This window comes from Theobroma umbraticum, unplaced genomic scaffold, assembly GCF_002168275.2.
Source record: "Theobroma umbraticum cultivar Fairchild unplaced genomic scaffold, ASM216827v3 scaffold_20.0, whole genome shotgun sequence".
NCBI classification, from domain to species: domain Eukaryota; kingdom Viridiplantae; phylum Streptophyta; class Magnoliopsida; order Malvales; family Malvaceae; genus Theobroma; species Theobroma umbraticum.
Window position 1 is genome coordinate 4,406,859 of NW_018397266.1, and position 11,939 is coordinate 4,418,797.

Here is an 11,939-nt window from a genome sequence, read left to right on the forward strand (position 1 = left end):
TAATGCTTGTTGACATAAAATGGCACCCATTCGAGCTGTGAATAGTCCAGCTGGAGCTTAAAAATGGAATGATGTGGGGTTAACTGTCCAGTAGACATTAGTTTTTTATGGAACTATGGATGGCTCATCATTCTTACTTTCTTAGGTTCCTCCTTCAATGGACTCGAGCCCACATTCCTGTCAATCTCAGCCATAAAAGAGAAATACTACTTAAAAAAAAAAAAGGACTGCAAGGCAATAAAAAGTCATCTCCTGTAAGAATCCAATGCAAAAACAAGTTTGAAGCTGACTTTCAGCTGCCAAGTGAACAACATTTCATTAACGAATACTTTACGACGGAGAAACACTTTCCCTTACCTCATCCTAACATCACTCCCATCTTAAACTACAGTTTCTTTCATTCACACTGATAATCTGCTGAATTTCATGATCATTGGACCATTAGCCTTAGATTCTAGGAAAGGGGTGTTGGTGACATTCTAGTGAAATCACAAGGGCAGTTTCAGGCTTTTATAGCTGCAGCCCCAATTATAAAATATGATCTGCAAAGAGCGAAGCCATAGGTGAGGATGGTTAAAGGCAACTATGATCGCGATACACATATCCTATTCCTTCTTTTAGGCTCCCCCTTTGCCTTCTTTTTCTGTATTCTTTTGTTCTTTTATATTGTAAAGCAGACAACATATATTACAGAAACTTTTGTAATTTTTTCTACATTTTTATTCTGAGATTCCCTTTTAACAATAAAAAATACTAAACGAGAATTGAGAGGCGTACGATGTTGCGTATAAACTAGTGTTTGACTAAAATAATCCTGGGGAGTACAGGTGAAAAACCAAAAAAAACAAAGAAATTGGTGTGGCAATGATGAGAAAGAGGGGCACAAGTGGGCACAGGCTAAGCACGTGGGTGCTGCCTTGCTCATTGCACGCTGGCATGGCATGGTCATAAGACTCATGGCAAAATGCCCTTCAAGCCTTGAACAATATATTCTTATCGATGTCAGAAAAGGGCTAAAAATATATATAATCAGGCACATAAACTTAGGTTTTTCACGTATATTCAGGTTGAATTTTCCGATGAATTTTTGGCAGTTGCTGTCTTTGTAGAGAGTATCAAAAGCGTTAGATTTTTTCAGGTTGTTGTCTCAAAAACATTCTTTATTTGCGTGTGTAGAGACTAGAGAGTCTTTCTAATTAGAGTAACGTAGTGAACTTAACATTTATGTTTGCTATTTAGAGAGAGGTGTGGTCTCTTTTACTATGCTTTTGGGTTCATTGACTTGGTGAGAGTTGTAGAACACTTGATATTGATAGGATTGCAATGGCTTTGATTCTTTGTTTTGCATGTCCAAATCAGATGGGGTATGGAATTTGACTGACAGGACTTGGCTTTGGAGCATTTGATCTTCTGAGTTTTTGTCTCTTGACTCTTTTGTGCTTATATAAAAAAATTTCTATATATAAAACTCAGAGAGAGTATTACACCCACAACAAAATCTCTTGGAACTCCTTTCTTCTTGGATATCCTCTCTAGTATCTCCTCCAGTAAAATTATATTTTGTTTGACAGTTTATTTGTTTTATTTGATATATAGGAAGCTTTTTATTTTTTTTTAACTTTCTGGAGTCTGAGGTCTTTTGTTAATTTTTTTTCTAAGGTTTCTAGTTGGGGGTTGCTTAGTTGGGAAAATTTTCGTACAGGAAATGGGTGGTCTAGTCTGTTCTGTTGTTCGGAGAACATCTTTTGGTTGCTGTTGGAGAAGGGACTTTTTATGACTTTTGGTGCTTCAAAAGGGAGGCTTCTATAATCAGGCATGAAAAGAGGTTTATTAGTTTCTATCATGTTAATTAGCATCTGGTGAATACACAAAGCCAAGTGAAGAAAAAACCAACACAAAATTTAGTCATGAAGTTTATGAAACTCGGATCCCGGCCTGACACCTTCTACACTGCTGAGGCCGTAAGGTATGGTTCTTGTGACCGATTATAGACAGAGTTTAGTTTTTATTAGATATCTTTCTTGAGAAAGATACCATGAATTTCTTGTCTTGATGCAGGTCTGTCTCTTCTGAAGTCTCTAGTGACCTTATAATTCAAGTGAAAGGAAGCAGATATCTGCTTCACAAGGTAAAGAGTTTGTAAGATTGTTGAAAATTTAGCATCAGGAAGACTAATTCCTGTGTTTGTTGCTGTCCAATTGAAATATTTTGTCAATCTTGTTTCGGAAATTCTTTGTACATGCAGTTTCCTCTGTTGTCAAAGTGTTTGCGGCTGCAGAGGCTATGCTCTGAATCCCCAGAAACATCACAACACCAAATAATCCAACTACCTGATTTCCCTGGTGGAATTGAGGCGTTTGAGCTTTGTGCAAAGTTCTGTTATGGTATTACGATCACTCTCAGCGCGTATAACATTGTTTCTGCAAGATGTGCAGCTGAATATCTGCAGATGACAGAAGACGTTGAGAAGGGCAACTTAGCTTACAAACTCGAAGTTTTTTTCAATTCCTGCATCCTACACGGCTGGAAAGACTCTATTGTCACTCTGCAGAGCACCAAAGCCTTTCCTTTATGGTCAGAAGACCTTGGAATTACAAGCAGATGCATTGAAGCAATTGCGTCAAAAGTTTTGACACACCCCTCCAAGGTGAGCTTGTCACATAGTCATTCGAGAAGGGTTAGGGATGATATATCTTGTAATGGAGCAGAGAGCCAGCGGCACAGACCAACAACCAAGGGTTGGTGGGCTGAAGACATGGCTGAGTTGGGTATAGACCTCTACTGGAGAACTATGATAGCAATAAAATCTGGTGGGAAAATACCCTCTAATCTCATTGGCGAAGCATTGCAAATTTATGCATCTCGATCGCTACCTAACATATCCAGACAAATAAAAGCTAAAAAAGAAGCAGCATCTGACTCCGATTCAGACTCAGCTGGTGAGGTTACTTCAAAGCACCGGCTGCTGTTGGAATCAATAGTAAGTTTACTCCCGTCTGAAAAAGGCGCTGTTTCTTGCAGTTTTCTACTTAAACTCTTGAAAGCAGCCAACATTCTTAATGCTTCATCTTCTTCAAAGATGGAATTGGCTAGAAGAGTAGCACTTCAGTTAGAGGAGGCAAGAGTCAGTGATCTGTTAATACCCTCTGTGTCATACTCAAGTGATAGTCTCTATGATGTAGACATAGTCATGATAATTTTGGAGCAATTCATGTTACAAGGGCAGAGTCCTCCAACTAGCCCTCAAAGATCCAAGCTGGGGTTTGAAGGGAGAAGAAGGTCCCGTTCGGCCGAGAATATTGATTTTGAGTTTCAGGAAAATAGGAGGTCATCTTCAGCATCACATAGCTCCAAACTAAAAGTAGCCAAAATTGTAGATGGATATCTTAAAGAGATTGCCAGAGACAAAACTTTACCTCTGTCAAAATTCATTGCAATAGCTGAGACAATTCCAGATTTCTCACGGCATGACCATGATGATCTCTACCGAGCGATTGACATTTATCTTAAGGTAAATAAAAACTGGCTTCCTGGCCTTGTTAGTTTACCATATTTCACTCTTCCGTTGAACTTTTTGCAATATTTCAGCATTACATCTTAGGATGTGGGGTCACTATTTGCAGTGGATAACCGACTCTCTTGACTTAATAGTCTTTTCATGTTATTGATTTATTGGCAGTTAGGAAGATTAGGCTGACCTAACAAATTTAGCAGAAATGATTTTACATTCTGCTGACTAAGTGTTCATGCGGGCTGTAATTCAAATGTTCACTTTGTTGACATTTACAGAGTTGTCTTAGGTCAAGTCATGAATAGCCTTTTCCTTGATTTTCAAGATGGAGGGAATTCCATGGTGTGTAATTGCATCCATCTCATAAATAATTAGCAATTCTGTCTACACCCCAGCATGCAGAAAAATAGTGGCATAAAAATGACACGGTTATCAGTGCTAATATGAAGGTGCCGATTACTCTAGTTGTTATTTTTTAATATCCAGGCACATCCGGACCTAAACAAGAGCGAAAGAAAAAAGTTGTGCCGCGTTCTAGACTGCAAAAAACTCTCTGTTGAGGCCTGCATGCACGCTGCGCAAAATGAAAAACTTCCTCTTAGAGTAGTGGTACAAGTTCTCTTCTTTGAGCAAGCTCGAGCTGCCACGGCAGGGGGCAAAGTGACTGAATTGCCTAGCAACATTAAGGCACTTCTAGCCTCTCATAACATTGATCCATCAAGGCCTCCCGGGCCTTTAAGCACTACTACTAGCATTCAAGCAGATGACCAATGGAGCGTCTCAGGCCTTAAATCTCCAAAGTCCAGAATTTCAACATTAAGGATGAAGCTTGCTGAAGATGATGATTTGGACGAAAATGATATGCACACTGACGGAATGGGAAGACCGTCCAAGTTCAAGGCTTTCTGTGCTCTTCCTGCGAGACCCAAAAAAATGTTCAGTAAGTTGTTGTCCATCAATAGAAGTGGCAGTGAAAAGAATTGAGTGAATTTTGTTTATTTCCAAGTTGGGGATGGTAATTTTAAAGGTAACGTATACTCTCTTCTTTTTTCTTTTTCTTTTTTTTTTTGTCCTTGAGCAAATGCCTTGTAATTTTAGCTGAGAATCAAAGAATCTCAATGTGCATTGTTGATGTAACCTAATATAATAAGAATCAAGATTTTCACGAGACAGGAAATTCTCTTTTGTGAATCTCATTTTTGAAACTGGACTATGACTCCTAGTTGTGAATTACTAATCGTGGGGCCAATATGGCTGCGTCTGTCCATGATTCTGCAACACCTGTCTTTGTCACTCAGTTGCAACTCCCTGAATCCTCTCACCTGTTAAATGAAGATTAAGTATTGGCATTTCTTCTATCTGACAGGATGCAATTGCTGTTTTATTGGAATTCCTTTGTCTTACTTCTTTGTTTTCAGCTAAAATGGGCATATCTTTATTCCAGAATTATACAGAAATGTTTGTTGCCATCTCAAAAGATTCAGATTTTATGCTTTGTGCACAACCAACGTACCACCGGCTAAGATGACTAAACGATAGAATTAATGAAATAATGCAAATTTTTCTAAAAGAGAAATAGGAAGACAAATTATAAGAAACAAAACAAAATATGCAAGGCCTGGTAGTCTTCACATGGATGAGATGCTTTGTGTCATGAGCCAACTTTGTATCGGATTATTATAACGTAGAATTGTCTAAGAGATGGAGCCTTTTATACCTATAAGGGAAATGTCGTTCTTTTAAACAATATAATGGCTCGTGATGACACTTTTATAAAAACTTATTAAATTTTTAGAGAGGAAAACCTTTAGAAAAATAATGTTCTAATTTCAAGCGTTGTAATGGTTATTAGTAAAATTTTTGTAAAATTTTGTAAACTCTTTATAAGGGTAGAACAGTCAATGGATTGTTTGACTGCTTTATTAGTAAAGGTATATTTATAGCGAATTATCTAATGTTGCCCTTATGACCCGACGATGGTGTGTCTCGATTCTTTTGTAATTAATTTCATCTTAATAAAATATATTTTCTTTTCATAACTCAGTAGTTGCATATATGGCATTCGATATACCTTTTAATTTTGATACGAGTTCTTTTAATTTGATTTGTTATTATTATTAACATTGGATCAGATATAATCGAAAATTGACTGACTTGTATGGAAATGTCCACTCAAGTGCTGCATAGACTATCTCATACTTAAACAAAAGAGCGTAGATCGTGACACTTTGCTTTTCACATTACCACACTTTCAATTCAATAATTTTGGTTTGTTAAAATCTTAATTGAAAACCTAGAAAACTTGACCAGAAGTTTTCCCAACCAAACAAAGATACAAGCAAAGAAGTAAGAATATCCACTAAAACATATTTGAAATTATAAATTTAGGATATGCTTGGTAATCGAAAAATAATTTAGATGAGAAAAATATTTTTTGTGTAAAATATTTTATAAAAAAAATTAATATTTTCTGTTATTTAACTAAACTATCGAAAACATTTTTTATTGTTTGGATCATCCAGTAAAAAATATTTTTCACCATATTTGGGTGTTAAAATGATAAATCGAGTTGATTACAAAACAATTATAGTATTTGATTTTCATATTAAAATTTAAAATGGAAAAGAAAATGAAAAAGAATAAATAATGATATGTTACAAAGTTTTTAACCACATATCGTAATGGAAGTAAGTTTTAATTTTTAAAAAAATTTCCATTCCATCATTTTTTTATACTATAATATTATAAAAATAAATATTTATCAATCGTATAAAATATTCAAAACTTATATTTCTAAATGTGTATTTATTAAACGACAATCATCAAAATTTTTTTGTTACAATTATTAGAAAGATTTATTCAATCAATAAATAAAAATGTTAATTCTATTGAATGATTTTATTAAAAGTATTTTTTAATTTTAAAAATATTAAATTAAATATTAATACTCATCAAATTTATATGGTTAGCATTAATATAAGAGCATTTTTTCTGTTTTTTGGAAAATATTTTATATCTCTCAAGAATGTAAAACATTTTAAGTGATCAGTGAGTGTTTTTACTATTGACTTGTAAAATGTTTTATACCTGATATAATTTTTTTTATCTTTCCAACAAACATAAATTTTGAAAATATTTTTTAAAAAATATTTTAAGTCAAAACGAGCAAATCCTTGCCCAAAATGAATAACAAATGAAAAGCAACCTAATAGCATCACCGAGGTTAGACCCTTTTGAATTAACGTCCAGGAAAGAATTTACTCTCCAGCTCATTTTGTTAATAAACTGGCTTGATGATTATTACTAAAGGATTTGATTATGCTTTTGTTAAAAGGAAAAGGAAAATGTTTGTACTCTTTGTTCCGTAAGGAATGAAGAAAGAAGCAGCAAATCTCTGAAACATGATTCGCTTGCCTGAATTATTGAGATTAGTTGCATGCTGATTCAGATGTCCCTCTCTTGCCCTAGAATAGGCTAAGTGTTTTCAACCTAGGTCAATTATAGAGCATTACTACTTCATAGTCACGTGGTTGTAGTTGATCGAGCCATCATTTGTATTCATCATCTTCATCATGGTTTTCCTCAATAATGTCCTTCCATTTTCAATCACCTTTCGTGTTCGTTCCCCTCTCGCATTGGGGCTGCAAGGACTGTTTGTGATATCTTAGCTTCCTAGCTCCAATTTTTCAATGAAAATCCTTTTCAGCTGTCAGAGAGCATTGCTAGCCAAAACAAATCACGGATACCTCTCTGCCTCTCCAACTTTATTTTCCAACCTAGTACTACTATCTGTCTTCTCCTGAATTTAGCCATAACCCACTTTTTAATTTTCTTTAAATTTCCAATAAATCTAGAAAATCTTGTGAGGGAAATATCTGAGAATCGAACTAGGCTTAAATCTTGAGTTGAAGCAACAGTGAATACATGCCATGCATGGTGCTCTATTCTAGCTTTGCCTTTTTATATTTTTAAATTTCCCCTTATATTGTTCAGAGTCTACCCTTTTCAGTAATCACTTCTCAATTAAAAAAATACTAAATAATTAATTAACCCGGTTCATCAACTGCTAAATCTGTGAAATTTCTGTTCTGGAACCTGGGAATAATCTTCTTTGGTGACAACGTGGGGGCTTCAAGGTCTTGCTACTTAACTGCATGTCAGGTGGGGGATTTTAAGATAGGTACATCTTCTGGATGGCAATTAAATCAGGTTGAGCAACTTTTTTCTTAATCCAAAATCAAAGCGTCCTGTACCGACGTATGAGTGCCCATTTGTCCTGTTTGGTGGCAGTTCAGATATTGCTCACCCCTAATAAATTTTAGAGCCATCTACAAGCAGACACTGTTAGGATCAAGTGTCATGGGCTCCATTCCTTTTTTTGGTTTCTTTTCTCTCTTCACTTCCCCACCAAATCATGCGAAATCTCAGCTGATACTGTTGGACGGTTCCACAAAAACTGTACCAGATAAGTCTTTGAACAAGCTTAGGAAAAAGCTTGGTCATATTTGGCAGATTTAATACAACCTTGTGTTGTGCCTAAGGAGATTAATATTTCAAGAGAATTCAGAGGAGATGCATGGTTTGCTTTGCTTGTACTGTTTCTCAGGCGCGTACTGTCAGTATCAGATATGGTCTTGGACAAGGAGAATGCTTTTTAGTCCCATTGCCCAGGCCGGCGTAATGCATAACCTTTGTCATTGTATCTAATTAGATGAGTGGTATTTCAACCTAAAAATCCCATGTATCAACATAGGCATATCCGCCATTTCCAGTCAAGAACTAACGAGACCCACCAAATTAATGATTCCGTTCATTGATGAAACCTAGAATCAAGTTTATAAATGTCTCAAGCATGCATGAACTTATGATGAGAAGGAGATGAAATAAAACTCCAGCAAGAAAACAAAGAAAATGGTTAATGCAGAGCAGAACAATGATTTTAAAACCAAGTCTTGGTGGCAGCAACAAGTCAATAACACACGATACACTAATATACTATATATATATATATATACAACGAGAATTATTGAGCCCCCATACGTCTGCAATACTAGATCATTCAGCGGTGGCAGAATTAGCCTTAGATGTAGAATCCCGAAGGGATGCGGATTGAGAATCAATGCTTTTGGTCCGCTGGAGACTTGGGATGCGATGAAGCCTGCAACGGAATGAACCAGCATGCGTGGTTGGAGAGCAAAGGCAATTGGTCTTTGTAACACTTGGCTGTCTGCTAAGTCCAGAAGCAACTTGCCCTGATATCGCTGCTGCGGCATGAGACTCTACACCACCAGCTATCATTTCAGCCTCTGATGGAATCTCCACCTTCAGATCCTTCTTTGGCATCTGCCCACTCTCCATTCTGGCCTCTCTTTCTCCTGGCAAGTTTCAACGCTTAGCATAGTTCAACATGAAAGTTAGAAAGCCACATGAAATACTACACCTATTTTTGTGTAGCTAGCTAGGCGTGATAGTTAGAGGGAAAGCAGTTGAGCGAAGATTGAAAATAGACTTGGTACCTCTAACAAGGGTCTTGAATGACCTGGAAATGAACAGATGATTCAGCTGTTTAGAGTCTCCGCTAGCTTTGAAATGGAGAGGGTAAAGATATGGATAAGGAGATACAATTGGCTATGGTTAAAAATAAGAAAAAGATGATGGGGCTTGTACTATCTTTCTAAATCTGTCTCTGATCGTTTCCTGTCACGGGATTTCTAATCAAAACCATTAACCTCCCACCTAATTTTATCACTTCTTTTTCCTAATGCTTCAACCACTCCAAAAAATAAAAAGAAAAAGGAAAATTCTAACTCATCATCAAATGGGATCCCCCTTGGTCTTTCCTTTTATCTCCTCCTCCTCCCCTATTCAGCATGCATCTGAATCATGAGATCAGATGATGATGCTCCCCCCCTCTCCCAAAAATCTTCTGAGAGCAGGGGGTCCCTCAGTTATCATGGCAGACATTCTCGTGGGTGTCAATTTTAGCTTATCACTTTGCATTGAAAGTATACACTAATTTCTTAGTATATATCGTATTATATCCCTTTAAGAGGTTGCATTTGCCTTTTGCTTAGGATCTGCTCTGGCTTAAAATGCTTTTCAAACGAAAATGTGGGCCGCCTTGGACATGACATCCCACCTTCCTAACATTGATTATGGAAAGCAATATTTCCACAAAACATAACACTTTCTTTTGCCACATTTAATTCTATAATTAACAAATGCTAGTTACGACGATAATGACTTTAAAAATGAATATATTGTAAACTTCTTACAGAGTAAATAAAATATGATGGAACTTTCATCATATCCATCACCATTCTATCATTGTCGGGCTAGTATAAGAAGATACTTACTATATATATATATATATATAATAACTAGACAAGGATATCCATCATCATCATCATCAGAGTTTTTTTTTTCCTTTTACTATCGTTGTGACCCAACATCATATTAAGATATTAAACGTCGTTAACTTATTAGAAAAGCATCCAAAATAATTTGGTGATGACATTATGTAGGGGACGATGAGAGGGTGCTGATGCTGCCAGCCATCAGGTATAATAGTTTAGTGGGCACAAAATTACAGGCCCATTTCTTCACAGAGGCCCAAGAAATGATAATTCGACATAATGGCATGCAAGACGCTTATGAGAATTACTTTATGTCCCTATAATTATTTTTATTTTTTAAGTGTGCATATCAACGTCTTTCCTTACGCCCATATTCAAATCCAGAGTTCTAATCTTTCATTAAAAAGGGGTACACACGTAGACTAAGTTGGCTTTTAACACAAGTGACATAGAACATAGGATTTAGATTAATATTTTAATTTTCCTATCTTTTCATAAATTTTTATTTAAAAAAAAAGTTGTCGATTCATAAAGCTTAACTCAAGTGATATAGATAAAATAGAGTTGGTTTAACATTTTAACCTCCAAGTCAAAGTACACGTTGAATATGTTAAGTTTAATTGATATGACAATCTAAATAAATATTATAATTTTTATGTTGTACTATTGATTTTAACTCAAGAAATCACATGAATAAAATGGATTTTGATTAACATTTTAGCTTGGAGTCGGAAATTTGTTATTTGGTATGTTGTTCAACTTATCTCTTAACTAAATGCTAAAACTATATTCAAGTTAGTTATTTACGCATTTGATTAATTATTTTTTTGGATTATGAAAGAGATAGAATAACTAAATTGTGGTTAGGATATGGAGAAGTGCGTAAAGTTCAATCTTGGAGTTGAATTGTGGTGGTGACTTAATATTAGTAATGTTAAGGAGGGTAGTAAATGAGAACGCAACGGTGCCTGCAAAGCACAGCATTGTGAGCTAAGGTTCATCTGTTTATGGGCCCAAATGAGAAGCAAGCGGAAGAGCCCAATTTGCATTATAGCCAGTTGGTTGGTGTCATGGTCCGTAACAAAGGCGTTTGCAGAGCCGGGGTTCGGCCCAGTGTTTGTCAGGAAACTATGAAGATGGCCAGAGGGCTAATTGTTATTATTATTTCATCTTAACTTGATCACAAGTGGTATGTCATAGATATTATTCATACAGAACTTCATATAATATAATATATAAATTGAGAAACTGGAATTTAAATCATTCTTTATAAACCTACAAATTAGGAGCCTAAATATCATTAAATGTGTATATATATGTTGACATGGTAACTAATTTTAATAACGTGTAGCATTTAGATATATGTTAAAGTTAGCTAACGGTAATTCCATTGCTAATGGTTAAATTATTAATTTATTCCACTTGCATGTCAATAATGAAAAGTAAGATTTCAAATTCCACAAAACAAATATGAAATATATAATAAATTTTTTTTGCATATATAAATGCTAATTAACAATGGATGGCAGCCTGCGTGGCTAATGATGTTTAAGTTTTTTTAATGTCTGGTCAGCCGACAAGGCAAGGGTTGGGTTTTAAGAAGATGTTAGTTCTTTAGGGATGGGATGGGATTACGACTTAATCCCCCTTCGAGAGAATGTTTCCAAGCTTAAAGAACCAGCTTTGGAGGAAAAGTACATGAAAAGGACCCAACAGGATTGGTATTAAAAGCCTTTAAAACTTTGCTCTCTACATCCTTTTTCTGTTTCCTTCTTCTCGAGTCTGTTTAGGTACGGACTAGGGAGGCTTAATTACTCTTGTCATTTGAATTTCAGAATTTAGGATAAAAGTATGGTTTCGTACGTTATTATTTAAAGGAATTTAATCGTAAATTTTGGGATGAAAGAAAAATATCATCTTAATCTTTACTGCGATTAAAAAGGTGTCGGTAAACGATGTCTTTGTCGCAGTGTAAACGCAACAGCAAAGCGTACTGACAGTACTTTGGATGTGACAAGTTTGGTTGTCCTGTCTGCAGCGCCATTTTAATTAAGTGACCCAAACCGATCCAC

At 35.7% G+C, this 11,939-nt stretch overlaps 2 protein-coding genes across 4 annotated transcripts; one reads left to right on the forward strand and one right to left on the reverse strand.

The window, feature by feature from the left end:
- Positions 1 to 1,083: 1,083 nt before the first annotated feature.
- On the forward strand, positions 1,084 to 4,737 carry LOC110423567 (Phototropic-responsive NPH3 family protein). Of its 2 annotated transcripts, XM_021437806.2 has the most exons (5): positions 1,084 to 1,138; positions 1,703 to 1,966; positions 2,059 to 2,128; positions 2,246 to 3,511; positions 3,998 to 4,737. In XM_021437806.2, the coding sequence occupies exons 2-5, from the start codon at positions 1,908 to 1,910 to the stop codon at positions 4,493 to 4,495; spliced, it is 1,893 nt and encodes a 630-aa protein (XP_021293481.1). In that variant the 5' UTR covers positions 1,084 to 1,138; positions 1,703 to 1,907; the 3' UTR covers positions 4,496 to 4,737. The 2 variants fall into 2 exon arrangements, with proteins under 2 accessions (XP_021293481.1, XP_021293480.1); XM_021437805.2 differs by lacking the exon at positions 1,084 to 1,138 and having other exon boundaries at positions 1,153 to 1,966.
- A 3,679-nt stretch (positions 4,738 to 8,416) lies between these two features.
- Positions 8,417 to 9,514, reverse strand: LOC110423359 (uncharacterized). Of its 2 annotated transcripts, none has more exons than XM_021437576.2 (2): positions 9,028 to 9,514; positions 8,417 to 8,902 (listed from the first exon to the last, which is right to left on the reverse strand). In XM_021437576.2, exon 2 carries the CDS (start codon positions 8,867 to 8,869, stop codon positions 8,567 to 8,569), a length of 303 nt encoding a protein of 100 aa, XP_021293251.1. In that variant the 5' UTR covers positions 8,870 to 8,902; positions 9,028 to 9,514; the 3' UTR covers positions 8,417 to 8,566. The 2 variants fall into 2 exon arrangements, with proteins under 2 accessions (XP_021293251.1, XP_021293250.1); XM_021437575.2 differs by having other exon boundaries at positions 8,417 to 8,886; positions 9,028 to 9,513.
- Positions 9,515 to 11,939: the final 2,425 nt, after the last annotated feature.